Genomic DNA, 21,055 nt, shown 5'->3' with positions numbered 1-21,055 from the left:
GGTATTTGACCTTCTCCCTCTGACTTATTTCATTTTAAAATTGGTTTCTTTGTTTTCTTACCATGGAGTTTTAAGTGTTCTTTGTATATTCTGGATACTGATCCTTTATTAGATAGAATTTTCACATATTTTCCCATAGTCTGTGGCTTGTCTTTTCATTCTATTCACAGTGTCTTTCACAGAGCAGAATGTTTTTTATTTTAATGAAGTTTAACCATCTTTTTCTTACATGGATTGGGTATTTGGTGTTGTGTCTGGAAAGTCATCACCGTGCCCAAGTCATCTAGATTTTCACCTATGTTATCTTATAGAGTTTTATAGTTTTGCATTTTACATTTAGGTCTATTAATTTATTTTGAGCTAACTTTTGTGTAAGGTGTAAAGTCTGAGTCTAGATTCATCTTCTGTATGTGAATGTCTAGTTGTTCCAGCACCATTTGTTGAAAAGAGTAGTCTTTCTCCATTGGATTGCCTTTGCTCTTTGCTCAAAGATCAGTTAACTCTATTAGTGTGGGTCTATTTCCAGGCTCCCTGTTCTGTTCCATTGATCAATTTCATCAATACCACACTGTCCTGATTGCTATAGTTTCTAGTAAGGCTTAAAATTGAGTAATGCCAATCCACTCACTTTGTTATTCTCCTGCTCCTGTTAAGTCATAATTCTCTGTATCCACCCATCTCTCCAATTTTGGGGCCTGCAATTTGCCCTGTGACTTCAATTTTCTGATGGATCTAAGGAGAGTTGCTGATTTTTAGTTTGTTTGTCTTTTCTCCTGTTATCAGGGTGGAAGTGTTGACATCCGAGGTCTTTACCTACGAGACTGGAAGCCAGAAGTCTAGCTTTTTCAATATTATAGCATTTGACAAGATCCAGCATCCATTTATGATAAAAACTCTGAATAAAATGGGTATAGAAGGAAAGTACCTCAACATAATAAAGACCATATATGAGAAACCCACAGCTAATATCATCCTCAATGGTGAAAAACTGAAAGCTATCCCTCTAAGAACAGGAACCAGACAAGGATGCCCACTGTCACCACTCCTATTTAACATAGTATTGGAAGTCCTAGCCAGAGCAATCAGGCAAGAGAAAGAAATAAAAGGGATCCAAATTGGAAAGGAAGAAGTGAAACTGTCACTATTTGCAGATGACATGATTTTATATATAGAAAACCCTAAAGAATCCACCAGAAAACTTTTAGAAGTAATAAACAAATATGGTAAAGTTGCAGGATACAAAATCAACATACAAAAATCAGTTGCATTTCTGTACACTAACAACGAAGTAGCAGAAAGAGAAATTAAGAATACCATCCCATTTACAATTGCAACAAAAAGAATAAAATACCTAGGAATAAACTTAACCAAAGAGGTGAAAGATCTGTACACCGAAAACTATAAAACATTTCTGAAAGAAATTGAAGAAGACACAAAGAAATGGAAAGATATTCCGTGCTCTTGGATTGGAAGAATTAACATAGTTAAGATGTCCACACTTCCTAAAGCCATCTATAGATTCAATGCAATCCCTATCAAAGTTCCAACAACATTTTTCACAGAAATAGAACAAAGAATCCTAAAATTTATAGGGAACAACAAAAGACCCCGAATAGCTAAAGGAATCCTGAGAAAAAAGAACAAAGCTGGAGGTATCACACTCCCTGATTTCAAAATATACTACAAAGCTATAGTAACCAAAACAGCATGGTACTGGCACAAAAACAGACACACAGATCAATGGAATAGAATCGAAAGCCCAGAAATAAACCCACACATCTATGGACAGCTAATCTTTGACAAAGGAGCCAAGAACATACAATGGGGAAAAGAAAGTCTCTTCAACAAATGGTGTTGGGAAAACTGGATAGCCATATGCAAAAATGAAAGTAGATCCTTACCTTACACCATACACAAAAATTAACTCCAAATGGATTAAAGACTTGAATGTAAGACCTGAAACTGTGAAAGTTCTAGAAGAAAACATAGGCAGTACGCTCTTCGACATCAGTCTTAGCAACATCTTTTCAAACACCACATCTGACCGGGCAAGAGAAACAATAGAAAAAATAAACAAATGGGACTACATCAAATTAAAAAGCTTCTGCACAGCAAAGGAAACCATCAACAAAACGAAAAGACAACCTAACAATTGGGAGAAGATATTTGCAAACCATACATCTGATAAGGGCTTAATCTCCAAAATATATAAAGAACTCATGCATCTCAACAACAAAAAAACTACCAACCCAATTAAAAAATGGGCAGAAGACCTGAACAGACATTTCTCCAAAGAAGATATACAGATGGCCAACAGACACATGAAAAGATGTTCAAAATCACTAACTATCAGGGAAATGCAAATCAAAACTACAATGAGATATCACCTCACGCCCGTCAGAATGGCTATAATTAACAAGACAGGAAACAACATGTGTTGGAGAGGATGTGGAGAGAAGGGAACTCTCATACACTGCTGGTGGGAGTGCAAACTGGTGCAGCCACTATGGAAAACAGTATGGAGATTCCTCAAAAAATCAAGGATAGAACTACCATATGATCCAGCTATTCCACTGTTGGGTATTTATCCAAAGAACTTGAAAACACCAATTTGCAAAGGTACATGCACCCCTGTGTTCATTGCAGCCTTATTCACGATAGCCAAGACTTGGAAGCAACCTAAGTGCCCATCAAGGGACGAATGGATAAAAAGCTGTGGTATATATACACAATGGAATACTACTCAGCCATAAGAAACGATGAAATCCAGCCATTTGTGACAACATGGATGGACATTGAGGGCATGATGCAAAGTGAAATAAGTCAGAGGGAGAAGGTCAAATACCGTATGATTTCCTTCATTAAGTAGTAGATAATAACAACAATAAACAAACACATAGGGACAGAGATTGGATTGGTGGTTACCAGAGGGGAAGGGGGGAGGGAGGAGGGTGAAAGGGATAATTGGGTACATGTGTGTGGTGATGGGTTGTAATTAGTATTTTGGTGGTGAACATGATGTAATCTATGCAGAAATAGAAGTACAATGATGTACACCTGAAATTTATACAATGTTATAAACCAATGTTACTGCAATAAACAAAAAATTTAAAAAAAAAATAATAAATAAATATAGATAATAATTGAGATTGAAAAAAAATAAAATAAAAAAATAAATAAATAAAATAAAAAAGCTGAAAAGGTTTGGCAACCTTGGTTGCCATCCAGTCCCTATAATACCTTGACCAGAGCATAAGGCCTCCAGTTCTCCTTAGGGATGGAGGAACCTCAGCCTCTGCCCTAGTTCTGTTTGTTCTTTAAGGAGGTAAGGTCTGGGTAGAGAGGTAGTGTTCAAGATGTCAGATCAACATTAGCCCAAACTATAGGGGGTCTAGATCCCTTTGGTCTTCCCTTCTGTTTGTCTGTAGTAACACCAAAGCTGGCTAGGGTCTCTGAAGGGAGTTGCAGTCAGGGACTCAGGTCCTTCTGGGCAGTCATGCTCTTCACATATTTGCATTTCTAGCCCAGGCACCTCATTCCTAGTTCTCTTTATATGAGACCTTGGGCAGAGGTGTTCTTCAGGTACCTCTTCTAAGGCTTCTGTATGGGAGGAAGAGGGAGAAATATTGAAGATACTTTTCCTAACTCGGACTCAGTACTTTTCCTAGCCCTCCCTGCAAACCCAGCATCCAAAAAACTGCCAGAGCCTTTTGTTTGGGGCTCCCTCAAAAGTGAGATGACCCTCACATCTGTGATGAACCACTTGACCTTAACCAGCAAGCAATTTCATGGAGGGGAAATAAAACAGGGGGCAGTTGAAACTTTCTCCAGTGTTAACCTCTTGCTTATATTATTGCAGTAAGTGATTAAAGGTTTCACATTGTTATTTTAAAAAAAAAATAAATAAAAAATAAAATAAAATAAAATAAAATAAAATTTGGCACTCTTTTGTAAACAGTTCTGAATTGGCTAGACAATATAGATTTTTGAGCCTTAGCATCTTCTCCTACCTTTTTACCTCCTGAAGCAGACCTAGGGAGTTTAATTGGCTACCTTTGTCATATACACTGATCTTCCCAGGGGAGTAATCCTTCAAGATGAATTTTAATCAATTGACTAAAAAAATGTCCAAAGAGACATTATAAAGAATAAAAGGGGTACAACTGCATCTTTACCTAAAGGATTCAATCCTAGTAATTATTTACTAGGTTTTAACAACATCAGGTTATGCTATAGTCATACATATATGAACTAAAATCTGAGAATATATATGACCTCCTCTAATTTAAAGGATGAATCACTTTAGGAAAGACCATGTATTGCACAGCTCTTTGGTTAGGTCCCAGCTGAAGAGCATGGCTTTAGAAAGTCCAGTGCTTATGACAGATGAATGTGGTCATGAAAGGAAGCAATGGTTGCAGATAAAAGCGTTAGAAAGTGTACCCAAGTCCTGAACAACTGTCAGTCTCAAAGTTCTGTGATTGTCCCTGTTTGGCCCATGATTGTCCCAGATTTCAACAAAGTGGTCTGAGATCAAAATGTGGTTCTTTACAATCACGTGATTGAGTGTGTAGTGCTAAAAATTGTAGAAAATATATTCTTTTAAAAGAGGTTCCTAAAAGTTAACAAATGTTGTAAGCACTGTGCTATTTCGCATGCATATATTTTCAATGGTGTTTGAAAATTTAGGAGAATTAGAGTTACCAAATGTATTCATCAAATTAATATTGGCTTTACAGAAAATATTTAATGGCGTAGGAATATTTTGTACTTGTAAGTGTGGCTTGCTTTGTGTTTGAAACACTTAAAAGGATCAAGTATATCAATATTTTTTGAACCTGAGAAAATTTGATAAATATGGAGTTAATGTTCAGGGTGATTTGATCAGTCAGTTGTTCCTTTGAATTCCTGCCCAACTACAACCCAGCGAGCTCGTTACTGTTACCTGAGCACATGTGGAAGTCTAGTCCTGACTCTCAGCTCTGGTCCTTTGGTAAAATGCTGTGAAAAGTTTCTTTTTATGTGCAGGAGAGAAGTAGCAAAGAGACATTTTCCAAAGTTTCCCAAACAGATATGTGTTCAACTCCCTTCTCATAAACCTTCTGTATGTCTGTGTCCTAATCATCTTTCCCAGCTGGTTCCGCCCGCACCTCCCGGGCCAGACATGCCACAGGTACACCTCATTCTGGGATTTCCTGGAGCTTTGATGGAAAGGAGTGTTTGCATTGTTGGTCATCCTTACAATATGTGCCTCACCTTCCAGACCATATGCAGTGTCTCCTTTTATTCTTCAAGGGGCTAAAGGAACACTGACTGATAAATATCTGTTAACTAACACTTTCCTAGAGGCTGACAACTCTACCCATTCCACTCCAGAAATGTCTATAAAATTTCTGTTATCATATCCCATCTCCCACCCACCCCAAATTCTAGACAAATCAGTTTTTGGCTCTCAAGAGTCAAAAGGAAAGAAGATACACAAAACAGAGACTGGAGTAGGTAAGAGTCCTCAGGGGAAAAAATCTTTAATTTTTAAAGAAAGTGACAAAAATTGAGTGCCTTTCCTTCCTGACTATGGACTTACATCTAGTTTAGTATGAGTTGCTAAGCAGCATGGATGGAACCCGCGCTGACGTGTCGGATCACCAACATCTGAGACATCTCCCACCTCACTATCGGCATGCAGGGCTTCTGGTAGAAGTCAGGACAAAGGCCTCCATGTCAATATTCATCAGAATATGGATACTCAGGGTGGTCAGCAGCACTAAAATGAGAAAGAACAATGCACATATGGGTTCGATGACTCTGAGTCTAGGGTGGTAGAGAAGTGATTTCTATGGAGCTGTCATTAGGGTAAAGTTAAACATTTTATTTCCTGACTAGTTGTGAAGTCTGCCTTTCTTTCTTTCACAAACACGACTTTACAACAGCTTAAAAAAAAATAATAGTTAAGTTATTTAAATGGCATTCCCTGCCCAGAACTTAATAGACAGAACATGCAGTCAAAAATTCAAATATGTTCCTCTCTAGCTACATCTGTCAATAAAGCAACAAGATAGCCCATCCTTTTTACTTCAACTCCTCAGGGGAAGCAGAGACTGATTCTGCCTTGTTTTGTACAGGGCAAGTCCAGCCACATGCTCAACACTAATAAATACTTTAGGGTTATAAAGTTTACTGATATCAATTTCACTTGTGTTTTCTAATTTTATTAATTCTTTACTAACTGCCCACCACGTACCGCATATCAAGTTACATTCAGCAATAGAAAGAATGTCATATAAACATTAGGTCCCATCTCCAAGGAACTTAGTGTACACCAGGGAGATCTCTATTCAGTAATAACCCAAAATAGAAAGTGATAGAAAAATGATGGCTTCTTATTAAAATATCTAATTTATTAGAATAATGACTGATTGATTACTACTCTCTCTTCCTCTTCTGCATTATTTCTCTATCTTATTCTTCATTTGTCTCTATATTAATAAATATATTAAGGATACTTATATGTCTACCAAGTTTTGAGCATTCACGACTTGTCATTGTGCTGATCCTTTTCCATACATTTTCACATTTATTACTATTATGAATTAAAATTCTCACAGGCAAAAGGAATGTGCATTCTTCCCTTTCCCTCATTTAAAATGAAGGTCTTTTCTCAAAATTCCAGAAGCTTAGAGCATGAAGCAATAGTACAGATCCTTTGGAGACTGTAAATTCTCTCCAGCAATGGTGCTTTTGCCTCCACACTCCTCCTTTGGTTTAAAACTGTCTTCTTGAAAACTTTGTCTTCTGCATTGAGATCTCCACATTTAAGACAATACAAAACAAGAATCCCTATGGACTCCCCAAGGTCAGCCTTCCTGGAGGGAAATTCAGTATTTTGGGCATGAACAAACATGGAATGCAAAGGAAAGGAGAGATGTGGAAACTTATGAAGGACATAAAATTGGCAGCATCTCATGAAGATTCCGTAAGGGGGTGACGGGCATTTCTGGCATGGACCACGAGCTTGATGGAGAATCCTTTAATCTGATAAAGAATTGAGAAGTTGGGAGAAGAAGATGATAAACACGGTTTTGGAAACACTGAATTAGGCTACACTGGTGATATCCACAGTGTATGTCCTCTAGATTGTTGTAGAAATGGGAGGCCTACATGGAAGATGTAGAGCCAGCAACGATATCGAACTTCTTGGAAAGTTACATGGAGTGGTGTGTGCAGGACGTATGTGTCTAAGTCCAAGCTGACCCTGGTCCACTCACCCTGTTGTGGTGTCAGTGAACAAAGCTGTGGAGTGAGTCTGGGATGAGATTCCAGAAAGCTTGTGTCTCATCCCTGACTCAAACTGGCCTCTGTCTTCCTGGCATTGAGGTAAATTTTAACAATCATCATACACTCATTATCAGAAAATAAATTGAGGCAAACACATTTACCAAAGTCACTTACCTTTCAAAAGGTGCATATCGAAAATTTCGGTTTAGGCCGTCTAGGACTTTCATGTCCTCTGAAGACAACTGGAATTCAAAAACCTGTCACAGAAGTAGAAAGATTTTTATGATTTTCAGATTGCATAATTGCCAATCTGGAAAATCCAAGCAAATCAGACTGAATGGTGCAGAGGCAATACTCAAATGTCTTAGAAGTTTCCAAAACTTTTTAAAAACATCAAGCAAAATACTCAAACCATAATAAATATAAAACAAAAATTAAATATAAATCCCTCCCTAGATATAATATGTTGAAACAGACAAAAAAGAGATCTTTAAGAGAGCTGAGGGAACAAAGCTCACATTATTCAAAGAGATAAGGTCATGTACTTAGAAGATCCAGAAGAATCTAGAGATAAATTTTTAAAAATACATAATATAATTTAGTAATTTTGATGAACACAGATGGATTTCTATATCCCATCAATGAACAGTTAGAATGTTTAAAAAAAATTTTTCAAGATAATTAAACCAATGATTGTCCAAATACTAATGATGTCATGTTCAAAGGACACAGTAACTGAGTTAAAGAGGATGTCACTGTCTAAATGCGGGACACTTAAGGGTCAAAAAGAACGACAGTAATGGCTAAAATGTTTAACCAAATAAATCCATAGAAATACTTCAAGATAGTGATATATAGAGAAGATGGATAGATAGATCGACAGATAGATCTATAGATGACAGATAGCAGAGAAAATGTCAACAATTTCACAATTGATGAATCTGTCAGCCATTTATTGCATTATTTATTCTTTCAACTTTTTTGTACATTTGAAAATCTTCAAAATAAAAAGTTAGGAAAAAGTAATCAAAAGGATATCAAACTTACTATCTGTGAATAAACCCAACAAAAGCATTATGTAAATTCTGTTGTGGAGAAAATTATGAAATTTATTAAAAGTACATAAAGAACACCTAAGTAATTAAAAATTCGTATCACAATTTTGGGATGGAAATCTCAATATTGCAAAGAAGTGAATTTTCTCCAAATTGATCTATAGTTTCAGTGCAATATGAAACAAAGACTTACACTCTTGTTTTTCATGGAAGTTGAGAAGTGATACCATATCTGATGTAAAAGAACAACTAGTCAAGAATAGTGAAGATGTTCTTAAAGAAGAAAAAGGAATGAAGAAAAAATTTTACCATTCTGAAAAGAAGATTTATTTTCCACTATAAGATGACATTACAGAAAAGCAAGTAGTTGAGTAGAAGAGAGAGCACAGAAATGGACTGAGAGACATTTGATATATGACAGAGACAACAATGAAAATGTACCAGAAAATACAGACATTTGGATTTCCATTTAAACACATACATATTTGGGTCCATTTTCATATCATATTAAAAAATCAATTCAAAGTGAATTAAAGACCCAAATTTGAAAGGAAAGACAGAACCACTTTTACAAGATTCTCTGCCCTTTGCATCTGACCTGGCCAGTAACTTGTACTGGACAATAAAATTTCCCAGAAGCAGTGGTGAGTCTGTTCTGAGCCTAGACATGAAAAGTCTTTGCAAGTATCCGCTCACTGCCTTGGGATCATGCCATTGTCATGAGATGAAGAACAGGCAGGTTGGCTATAGTCTGGCCAACTATATGAAAAATTATATGGAACAAAGTTTATGCACCTCTGACAACAGCCAAATCAACCCCTAAAGCAGAGCTGCCTGGTTGCTCTTCATTGAACAGCAAATACATGAGAGAGCCCAGCCAAGAAGAGAACTGCTTCGTTGATCCCAGGCTACTTGTCAAACCAGAGAATCATGAGCTAAATAAATGGCTTTTGTAGGAAACCTCTAAGTTGTGGATAGTTTGTTATGTAGCTATAGCTAATGGTAAAATAATGGTCTTATACACACAAAAAAAGAGAGACAACAAAATAAAAATGGACAAAGATTTGAACAGGCACTTTGCAAAAGTGGAAACTCAAGGAGAATAAATACATGAAAATGAAACTACATTAATATTCAAGGAAATGCAAACTAAAAACACAGAGATTTGGATACTGAAGATCACTGCTACAGTCTGAACATTTGTGTGCCCCCAAAATTGTAAGTTGGAAACCTAACACTCATTGTGATTGTATTAGACAGTGGGGCCCTTGGGTGGTGAATAGGTCATGACAGCGGAGCCCTCTTGGATGAGATTAATGCCTTCATGAAAGAGACCCTTGCCCCTTCTACCTTGTTAAGATACCATAAGTGTGAGACCCCGAAGAGAGTCCCCACCCAACCATGCTGGCACCCTGATCTCAGACTTCCAGCCTCTAGAACTCTCTAGAACTGTGAGAAATAAGCGTCTGTTGTTCAAGCCACCCAGTCTGTGATATTTTGTTACAGCAGCCCAAACGAACAAAGAAAATCACATAATCAAAGTCCCTCGTTTTAGAATGGGGGAAACGAGATTTACTTGCATAGGGGCTACAGAGTACATTGCAGAATTCATGCTGGAACTAAAATCTGTTTTCTGTCCAGTCTGAATTTCATCCAGCCATGCAGCCTCTCCTGTTGACACAGTAGGAGAAAACCAGTGGGAATACACATAAGGCACACATGAATGGGAAATAACAGATAACTCATCTGGGCCCAAAGGTGTCATGAGGGCCTTACAAAGAAGAACACATGTGAAGGAAATTATTTAGAAACCCTTTGACCAAGCCTCTCTCATCACCTGCATGTTCTCTTTGATCCGCTTCTCATTGTAACTCTTGGCCAGGACCACAACCCCACGCTGTAGCTGGTAGCGAAGGGCAATCAGTGCTGGAGTTTGCTTGTACTTTTTTGCCATGGCACAAAGAACTGGATCATCCAAGAGAACTGGGGAGCTCTGGTCTATCCTGAAAGGAAATCAGAAATGCTGAAGACCTGAGACTCTCTGTTTAGTTTGTTAGGAGGCTTCCCAGCTAGACCAAGTAGGTCCACTCTAGACCAGTGCTTCTCAAAAGGTGGTCCCTGGACCAGTAGCATCGCTAGCATCTGGGATCTTGTTAGGGAGGCAAATTCCATGGCTTCACCCAGGACCCCCTGAATCATAAACTCAAGTGTGGCACCTAGCAATATCTGTGTTTACAAAGCCCTCCAGGTCATTTTGATGCATGCTTGAGTTCAGACCAATGCTTCCAAACTCAGGTATTTTTTCTCTTTTACTTCTCAGTGGCTGTTTTTCTTCTCTGATCATAGCTCTCAAAGTAAAAACAGAGTATAAACGGAGAAAGAGAAAGGAAAAGAACGGGATACTTTTTATTTTAACTTTTCTAAGATATTGATAAAAATTGAATAGTTCCAAAATGAGAACTATTCATTTTATCTTTACTTACAATGTGCAATATTCCTATAGAAATTTACAGAAATGTTTCAGATTGTAATTTTTTTCTATCATGATAAACACGGGAGTTATATATTATTATCCCAATTTTAAACATAAAGTAAATGAGGCTTTGAGAGTCTATTACTAGAAATGCGCTAATTAGTTAATAAATATCTAAATAATGACTTTAGTTCATGTCTTTTGTCTCAAATGTTGGATTATATATACATTTTGGTGCAGGCATTTGTTATTGATTAATCTACAACCAGACACATATAATGTAAAAGCATGTGCTAGGTGATGGGATTATAAAGGAGAAGGATTTTTTCTGGCCCACCTCGCTCTCCCCAAGCCAGTTAAGAGTTAATTCCAAAAACTGAGTATGATATGATTAAAAATATTTCATCAAAAATGGTATTTATGGGGGCGGTCTGGTGGTGTAGTGGTTAAGTTCGAGTGCTCCACTTCCGTGGGCCAGGGATCACCAGTTAGAATCCTGGGTGCAGACCTATGCACTACTTATCAAGCCGTGCTGTGGCAGTTGTCCCACATATAAAGTAGAGGAAGATGGGAATGGATGTTAGCCCAGGACCAATCTTCTTCAGCAAAAAGAGGAGGATTGGCAACAGATGTTAGCTCAGGGCTAATCTTCCTCACAAAAAATAAAGAAAAGAAAAAAAATGGTGTTTCAGGTAAACACTTTGCTGTCTTCGTTACCATCCTTTTATACGTTGGGATCCCAAAGCACTGTAGGCAACGAGGACGATATCTTTCGACTTGCAGAAATCCAACAGTTTGCTCTGGTTGAGATAAAGATGACATTCCACCTGTAGAATGCCAAGAGAGAAAAGTGTCAGATTACACGAAACAGCAATATTAATATGAAAGAGAAAGGTTCAAAGGAAAAAAACCTGAACAGAAAGCTGTTTAATATTAAATTTAAACTGGAAATATCAACATCAAGTAATGATTTTTTTTTAAATAAACGTTATATCTCTGTTCACAGAGAGGTAAAAAAGAAAATGATGTTCCTGAGAACAAGCAACTCTATGCACCAGATCTTGGTTACTCAACACCATTGTACACTCCAAGGAGACATGGGTAATTCCAGATCTGGGACAGGAAGAGAACTGTTTGAGCCTAGGACATCAAATTGTGCCAGAAAGCAAGAAATTCCTCAAAGACTGATGAAGGGACGTCTAAAGGACAAAAGAACCAGTGGGATGGGATCCCACTGGTGACATTAGGTAGATTTGAGCAACAAAGAGAATAATGACTAAAAGCAATTACTGCACATAGAGTCAATAAAAATCCACGAGTCCATAGTGATGAGAGAGGGAGAGAACAAAAACCTTTGTTCCCACTGATGGTGAGTATTACAGTAACTTCTTTCTTGGAACATTGATAATTAAAGGGAAGGATATAGCTTTTATCCTGCCTTACAGCAATAATTGTAGTTTATGCTGACTTGAGGAGAAAATGTTCTTTTTACAATAAAATATTAGCTAAGAAAATTAAAAAGAGCATTTAAAATTGAAAATAAGTATTTACAAATCCCAATTAAATAACTATTTCAGCGTAAAATGATTGATGGATGCTCAAACATTACGTGAAAATCTGGGGCCAACGTGCCTTCCACTGATGATGATCATCACCTAACAGATTGCTAGGCGATTTCAGAGGAGAAAATACACATTTACAAAGAAAAGACCTGGCTACCACTAGCTTAACCAAGAGAACAAGACTGACATTTCTCATACGGGGACAACTTCCCATGATGGGCTTCCTATTAGAGAGTGATTTGAGGGACACAGCATGCAAAGAACATTTTTTTGCCAAAATCTGTAACCTTAATGTAATAAGGTATTCAAATCTAACTTCTAATTTACAGAAACTGGGAATAGAGAAACAAGTTAATTAACATCACAAGATAACAATGAGATAAGTCCACAATATTCGACATAAACCTATCTGGAGGTCATGGTAAAAAAAAAAAAGGGTTGAGTGCCCATTCTAGATTAAGAGTGCTTAAGAACCATGTGTCAAAGTAACATGTGAACCACAATCAGCTTCTGATTACAGAAGAAGATCTATGAAAGACATTGGGAAAACCATACAGAACACTAAATATGGGTTGGACAATAGACCATAAGCTTTCTGAAGTCCATGGAGGTGAATAGTCATTTCTAAGGCTTACGTCTAAGAGGGTCAACAAAATACTACATACACATATGCAGATAGATCCACATATATATACATATATTTGGCAACATGGCAAAATGTGAAAAATTTCAGATAAAGGAGGGAAAATATGGATGTTCTCTATCATATTCAACTTTTTTGAATGTTTGAAAATTTTCATAATTAAAGTTAGGAATAAAACTAATGCTAGAATCACATGAATTTTTAACACTTATAAGTGAAAATCAATAGTGCTATAATACTATATGTCAAATTCTTGAATTTTATAAGCCACACTTTCCAATCAAAGATGCCTACTCCTTGACTCCAAGTTATACCTTGAGGACATTAAGGTAACTGAAATAAGACATTCACAGTAGGACGAGTACTACATGATACCAGTTATGTGAGGAATCTAAAATAGTCAAACTCATAGAATCAGAGGGCAGAATGGTGGTCACCAGCTGCCGGGAGGAGGGAGAAATTGGGAGTTGCTAATTGTGGGCATGAAGTCTCAGTTATGCAAGATGACTAAGTTCTAGGGATCTGCTGTATAACTTTGTCCCCATAGTTAACAATATTGTATTGTGTACTTAAAAATTTGTTAAGAGGGTAGATCTCATGTTGTGTTCTTACCACATAAAATACAAATAGAACAAAATGTAAGAGCAGAGAACCAGACATGGAATAAAATGTCTAAACAATCTAAGGGTAGAAATCGATGAGGAGAACCAGACTAAGATTGACTAAATCACAATCTATGTTCCTGCTAAATGATCCGAGGGTTTATGTTGACCACCATTAGTATCTCCATAAACCAGTAACTTCGTCCCTCTAGCCTGGATGACTTTTGTACTTTCCAGTTAATTTTTCTTGTATCTATGCTTCCTACTCAAAGACTCCTGAAAGCAGAAATACCAAGATGAAGGATTCAGGCATCCAAACCCCACACAAAGCCCTAACACCTACCTCATCTTATTTTCACTCTTTCCTTATTTAGTGCTCATTCCACATTTTCATGGCCTTCCTCCCTGTGTACAATTCCCTCTATATCACTGTCACCCATCCCATCTCTGGATATCTTTTGCAGTTCAGGGCAATGTCACCTTCCTTCTAAAGTCTGGTAACTAACTATTCCAGCCCTCTGTTATCTCTTTAACCTTCCCTAAATTCTTATGCACAATTGAGCACTAAGGTCTCACCACTTTTTTCACTAAGACTTTAAAAAACAGAGATACAATTATGGGTTCTATTTACGCCCTTCTAGACAGAAGTTCTTCTCCTAGGTTCTTCTGTTCCATAAAAATAGGATGAATAGCCGGGGAGGCCAAATAGACATCTCAAAGTAGTTCAAAAAGGAGATTAAGAACAGAAAGGAGAGGAGGCCAAGGGTGCTCACCTGGTTGCAGACGGGCTTGTACTTGAGCCCTGGCTTGTTCAGGATCTTCTCCAGCTGCCTGCGGTTAAAGTTGGACACCCCGATGGACTTGGTCAGTCCTGCATCCTTACACTTCTCCATGGCCTGGGGAGGAAGGGGTGGTGAAGAATCATTTGTGCAGTTGGCTATAGATTAAGAGTAAATGCAAGAAAATCTGTTAAAAGGAACAACTATCAAGAAATGACAATGAAGCCAATTGGCAGGATTACCAAGAGGAAGAAAAGTAGTAAATTAAACAGAGAAAGAATGTAGTGACAGCAAGAACAAGAATTACTGTCTTCTCCTTAGAAAAACGTGAAAGAGTATCACACATTGAATGAAAGAGATGCCTATCCTCATTGTCCCAAATTCTTCTCCTCTGTTCCTTTCTATAAACGTGTCAGTAATGATTTCCTGCACACTGCTACAGTACACTAGCTCTTTAAAAGTTGATGAATTGCTGAATCAGAAGGCGCATAGTCCATTCACACAAGTGGAAGAAATGAACCAGATTCCCCATCTCTCAGCTTCCTCCTCTGTGCTGTCTCCTTCAAGCACTCACCTCCCACGTGGCACAGAGATCCACTGTGTCAGCTATTACTTTTCCATGTTCATCTACTGGAAAAAATTCTTCCCCTGGCTGGAACAGAAGCAGTTATTTTAGTGATGTCACAAAATAATTTCTCCACACCTAGCCAGGCTGCCAAGTACATCTAGGGCCAGGACATTAAACCTCCATGAGTGAAGTGGTGTAACATTCTAGATAGTAACACTTGCAAAGTGATTTGCCTGTGAAGTTACAGAGAATGCCTTTAGGAGACAGGCTTCCTCTAATCTCTTACACTCATGTGTTTTAATAAATACCATTTTTCTGAGTCCTAATGGGGATACATCATGACTTCTGTTATCTTTCTCTGCCCCCTATACTTTCCTTTTGCAAAAGGCTTCCTTTGCACTGGGAATGACAGTAAGTGACATGGCCTTATTTCCAGAAAAACCATTGCAATCTTGACCCAGGCTAGATAATCAGAGTTCCTTATCCCTCTGAACATTTCATGGTCCAAGGGCAGGCACATGAACCACACAGGGTCAGTTGAGATTCTCTTCAAGATTATTATGGATGCTGGAAGATCCAGAGATGCTCTCAAGTGTAATGACCATGAGCCTTGAACATTCCAAAGGCCATATTTGCCACCAACAGAAAATGTTGAGACAAAAATAAAGCAAACCAATAGTAATGCAAAAAAAAGGAGACATTTCTGAAGACTATTCCAAATCCTTAAATCTCTCCATGGCTTGTACTTCCTATTTACATAGTCCAGTAAACTCATTTGCATAGGAGAACTTGAGTTGCTTTTAATAACTAAAATTAAGAATTCTACATAACACAGTCCTTAATAGTTAACTACAGTCTACAAAATTCCATTGTGAAGGTACCCAACAGTGTAAGCAAGGTCTCGCAAGTCTCTATGAAGGCTGCTAGTTGTAGACCCACGCAGAGGGAGCACCACCAAACCTGCTTTCAACCTGAAGTAGTGAGAGAGCAAATAAACTCATTATGCCCAATTGTAAGGCAGTTTCATTACTCACCACACCTGTGTGAAACTCTGCGTTTGCGACATCCCCAAGAGACTCAGGAATCATAGTCAGGACTGCATGTTGAACATGCATATTTTTATTTCCTTGAGTTTATGAGGCAGAGGATTTGAGATTGTTGACATTTTTCACTTTGAGGTATGGAAAAGAAATTAAGGATTCAAAAAATTTACATAAAAAGCTAATCAGGACTTATTATTTTGGGGATTCTTCTCTTCTGTAATAATCCCTACATCCTCTAAGGAAAATCTAAATTCAACTATCCACACAAGTTTCTAGACATTCTGACACAAGAAGTAAAGTAGGTGTAATCACACAAATTGCCAACCTTCAGAGCCATTGGAAAATGAATTATATACAGATCAACATAGTCCAGTTGAAGATTTTTCAGAGACTTTTCCAAAGCTGGTCGGACCATCTCTGGTCGAAGGGAAGTGACCCAAAGCTGCAGAGGTTAAAGAATGGAAGTTGTGTTGGGTTAATACTTCAGTCAGGTTTGTTTTTCTTGTTTCATCTAAGAATTAGACATTTTCTACTGGTTGGAAACTGATGACCACAGAGGAAAAATATTTTTTTCCTTAGTTCCCTTTTGATCTGTCTTACCCAAGATAGAAAAAAAAAAATGAAACTCTATTATTTGTTTGATACTCAATTATTCATTTGCATTTATCCCCAGTACATCTAATAACCACAGAAGGAAATGACCCAAGAGATAAAAAGTGTTATCAAACAATAACCATGCCCATTATCTGAACTCTGTTTGATGGAATTTACAAAGCAATTTAAAAACATAGACTAATTCTGTCAAACATTCAATCCTATGGGGGATCAGTAGCATTCCTTTGGTTTAGATAATTATAGAGAAAAAGTGTTTTGAATATATTAATGCGTGCTGTGCACAATTCAAGACACTTTAGCTATATCTTGTTTAATACACAAAGTGCCTCTTATATTGCTCTCTCTTATTGATGGAGGTAAGAAGTGAGATTCAGAACATTAAGAAATTGTAGTAAGGCACCCATATGATAAGGAAAGCTATAATCCGATCACAGTTCTCTCTGATTCAATAGTCCATATTAAATCACACTGAAATGGTCTGAGGCTCAGAAAAGGAAAGCGACTTTACTTTAAAATTATAAAATTTCAACAAAGCAATGATAAGAAAGCCATCATCTTTTCTTGACATCAGGTTTAACACATAAATATGTGAAGAAATTGTACCAATAAGCACAATGTACCCAACAACTACTGGTCCCGTTGTGTAATTGTCATTTCCACACTATCATGTTCCCGTGTGTGCACACAAACACACCACTTATACAGCACCTTTGAAGTGTAGAATATATCTTTTCTCTTCACAGTACCATCTTCAATTTTGCTTCGGATAGCCAGTCCAACCTCCTTTTCATTATTGTACAAATGAGCACAATCAATATGGCGGAACCCAGCACCAATAGCTGATTTAGTGGCTTCCAGAGCTTTGCTTTTAGGGACCTAGATGAGCAACCAAAGGTAGTAGTTGGAAATTCACATGATTGAGAGAGAGCTAACTTTGGCCTTCCCAAGAATTAACTTTTCCTCATGTCTTAGGCTAGTTCTGCATGTGTGGTGGTGAACCCTTGGCAGTTTGCCTGGGTCTTCCCTGGGAAGTAATAAAAGTGGGGCATCCCAGGAACCCCTTCAATCCCGGGCGATCACTGGTTAATCACTAGCATCAGAGGTCCCCACAACCACCCCAAGCTTCAGTGATTTGCTAAAAGAACTCACAGGACTTAGCATACAGTTTTAGTCATGAATATGATTTATATTGTGAGACGTTACAACAAAGGGAAAAGGTACATGGAACGACGTCTCAAGAAACAAAGTGAAAGCTTTCAAGAGTCCTCTACCAGTGTAGTCACATAGAACATACTAAATAAAGATTGTATACAAATAAATAAAGTACATATTTAAGGTGTACAGTGTGATGTTTTCATACATGTATACATTGTGAAATGATTACCACAATTAAGCTAAGTAACATATCCATCACATCATAGTTATCTTTTTTGTGTATATGATGAGAACACTTAAGATCTCCTCTCTTAGCAAATCTCAAGAATATAATACATTATTATTAACTATAGTCACCATGCTGTACATTAGTTCTCCAGAGCTTAGTCATCTTATAACTGAAAGTTTGTATCCTTTAACCATCTCTCCATTTTTCCCATTGCCTCCTCCCCTACCACTCCTCTACTCTCTGCTTCTATGAGTTTGACATATAAGTGGGATCATGCAGTATTTGTCTTTCTGTGCCTGGCTTATTTCGCTTAGTATAATGTCCTCCAGATTCATCCTTGTGGTTGCAAATGGCAGGATTTCCTTCTGTTTTAAGGCTGAATAATATCCCATTTCTTTCTAAGTAATTCAGAAACTCTTTTTCCACTGATATTGTGAGGAATTAGATAATTGGTCTAACTGCCTGCTGCTGGCCATGCTCTTTCCTTCATTGTGGAGGCACTCAAAGGTTTACTGAAGCTGAAGTTTCAGGAGTATCTTTGACCCTTCGCTTTCTTTCATCCAACTTTGTCCTACAAAATAAACAAGTCTTGTCATCTGTCTCTTTGAATATTTCCTTCTGTTTTATAGATGAGAAATTGAGACTCAAAAGTTTAAGTGCTAGGGTCTTGTCATACAACTAGTCTGAAGAAAAAATCAAAAGGCAAGCATCTGGCTTCCAGTCCAGTGACTTGTCCACTTGGCTCCCTCTTTTGTCCAAGGTCCAATTCTACATATTTGCTGCAATCAAAAGTAATAACAAGGACCAAGAATTGAAACTTTGCCCTGGAAGACTATAGCTTATTCTCTTAAATGATATTATATTTTCCATTCAGGATAAAATCCCAAGCAGTAGGAGAAGTTTGAGGGAAAGTACACGTGGAGTATTTATTGCCTGGCACTCAGCAGGCTACCCCACAGCAGAACAGCAACTCTCTCCCATCATTTGTCATTCACCCCATCTCCAGGACATTTTACCACAAATATTTCTCTGGATCATGTCTTCTGGGGTGGAAGAAAGATTTCTTGAATTCCAGAAATAGAGAAACCACTCCCATGCAACCACCCTCAAAGCAAGGCAGCTGATAGTCAGTGTTTTAGACACGACTCAAGTCACTCTAGCTATATCTTGTTTAATACACAAAGTCCCACTTATGTTGCTCTCTGTTATTGACTGGAAGCAAGAAGTTTGCCTTTCAATTTTTTCAATCACCCTTCAAGCAAGGCAGCTGATAGTCAGTGTTCTTGACTGCTGAGATTCACCTCTTTTGAAAACCTGGGAAATAGATGGAAACTGGAGGAAACCAAGAATAATCTGGAGGTGTCCACACGGTCAGACCCTGATGCAGAGTGAACACTGACCACTTTGTCTCTTTGTATAAGGAGTGGTTCTAGCCTGGTTACAAGAACCAAGTGAGTGTCCCAGGGTCACACAGGAACAAAATGACTTGACAACCCAGGGCAACTTCCACTCATGCTAGGATGATTTTCTTTCAAATTCTCAACCCCAAGACCACTATTGTTACCTCTTCAGATGCAGCCGTGCCAAATCCCAGTACAGGAATGAAGTGGCCATCATTTAGTTCCACACGCCAACCTTTGGGATCCATTGCCTGTGGCTCCTCTGTCTAAGCAGACTGTTTTACTCTTCTGCCTTCACAGGATATGTGAATAACAGGAAAGTAACACCCAAGTCCACTGTCCAACTGTCAGCAAGTGGATTGTGGGAGGAGCAAGGTTAAAGCAGTAACCCGTGAAGTCAGAAGAGATTTGGAATCAGTTAACTAGTTTTTTATCAAAGTGTAATCATAACAAATTATTGTACAGTTAGATAAAGAAATCATTAACTTCTTGCACAAGTAAATATTTTATACAGCTTTCACATATGTTAGTAAATTGTTAAAAGAGATTTACTGAGCATTTATTGACCATATGTTAGACTAGAAACCTCCCGATACCAATCTCTCTTTTGTTTTTGCCATGATGAAGCCCTTCTTGATTATACATCATTTTACACAATTAACTATCTTCCACCATACAAGCACACACACACACACACACACAATTTAGAGGAATGATTAATAAGCATTTTTCAAAAACTTGACCCTCAAGAAACAAAACTTCAAACTGAAAGAAAATTTGCCTTTTTGCTTTTCCCATCAGCAAAATTATTTTTGTTTCTGTTTTCTTGGCTCTGTTAAAAGAATATCCAGTCTAACAGGGGTGCATTCCATAAATGGGTGCCAAAAAAGACATTCTGGCAGGATGATTATTAGAGTATTAATTATTAACAGTTTTTGGATATCATTTGCTGTATGCAAACAGAATCTTAGAGTGTTTATATCTTTCACTCAGTTATATAACTTTTAGAAAACTATCATGATGTAACTACCAAAAAGTTCATGAATATTTTACATAATTTGTTATCTTACTCAACAATATTTATGCAAGGAAAAACGAAACAACTTAAATTACAATAAACTTGCGAGGAGTTAGGGAAATTCTGATGCATTGATACGCTGGAATCTTATGAAGCCACTTAAAATTGAACACATAAAGTGATGTCAGCAAAATGGTGGACTAGGAAGCTCTGAGTTCGCCCATGGAAACATAAGGAAACAACCAGAAACCAGCTGAAATAACCTTACAGGAGCTGTGGAAAACAGTCAAAAAAAGATCTACAGCAACAAAGTAAACATCCAGTTAGGAAAAAGCCAAATTCAAAGTGGTAGGAAATTTCATCATGTTCTTACTCCCCCTTGCCCCTCCTCCTGCCTGGCACAGTGCAGGCTTGATCTGTAAGAGGCATCTGCCCAGTTCACACTTACCTCTCTCAAACCAGAGTGATCATGGATCATATTTGCAATGTTCTCTCCTACTTGGAGGCTGCCTGAAAGCCTGCTGGCTGTTTTGCCTAACTCTGAGCTTGACCTGAAAAGCAGATGGAATGGCTCATTACAGCTCCATAGGACTACAGATGCACAGATGCCAGGAGCAAGAGATTAAGAGGGGAGACAT

At 37.8% G+C, this 21,055-nt stretch overlaps 1 protein-coding gene across 1 annotated transcript; it reads right to left on the bottom strand.

Moving 5' to 3' along the window:
* Positions 1-5,644: 5,644 nt before the first annotated feature.
* LOC101405151 (aldo-keto reductase family 1 member C23) lies at positions 5,645-19,723 on the bottom strand. The gene is made up of 9 exons (XM_014783695.2): positions 19,564-19,723; positions 17,324-17,491; positions 16,326-16,442; positions 14,964-15,041; positions 14,384-14,506; positions 11,521-11,630; positions 10,168-10,333; positions 7,450-7,532; positions 5,645-5,764 (listed from the first exon to the last, which is right to left on the bottom strand). Exons 1-9 carry the CDS (start codon positions 19,645-19,647, stop codon positions 5,722-5,724), a joined length of 972 nt encoding a protein of 323 aa, XP_014639181.2. The 5' UTR covers positions 19,648-19,723; the 3' UTR covers positions 5,645-5,721.
* Between the last annotated feature and the right edge of the window lie 1,332 nt (positions 19,724-21,055).

The sequence above is a fragment of the Ceratotherium simum genome, chromosome 32 (assembly GCF_057802395.1).
Source record: "Ceratotherium simum simum isolate JZ-2026a chromosome 32, ASM5780239v1, whole genome shotgun sequence".
Lineage (NCBI taxonomy): Eukaryota > Metazoa > Chordata > Mammalia > Perissodactyla > Rhinocerotidae > Ceratotherium > Ceratotherium simum.
This window is presented reverse-complemented; position numbering and strand designations above follow the sequence as displayed.

What these genes read in the sequence shown, in the direction of transcription:
- LOC101405151 (XM_014783695.2), bottom strand. Translation starts at nt 19,647, where the DNA reads ATGGATCCCAAAGGTTGGCGTGTGGAACTAAATGATGGCCACTTCATT. An exon ending in ATCTCTGTGCCACGTGGGAG is followed by an intron (nt 14,507 to 14,963) that starts GTGAGTGCTTGA and finishes CTTCCTCCCCAG; the next exon opens with GCCATGGAGAAGTGTAAGGA. An exon ending in ACAAGCCCGTCTGCAACCAG is followed by an intron (nt 11,631 to 14,383) that starts GTGAGCACCCTT and finishes GGCATTCTACAG; the next exon opens with GTGGAATGTCATCTTTATCT.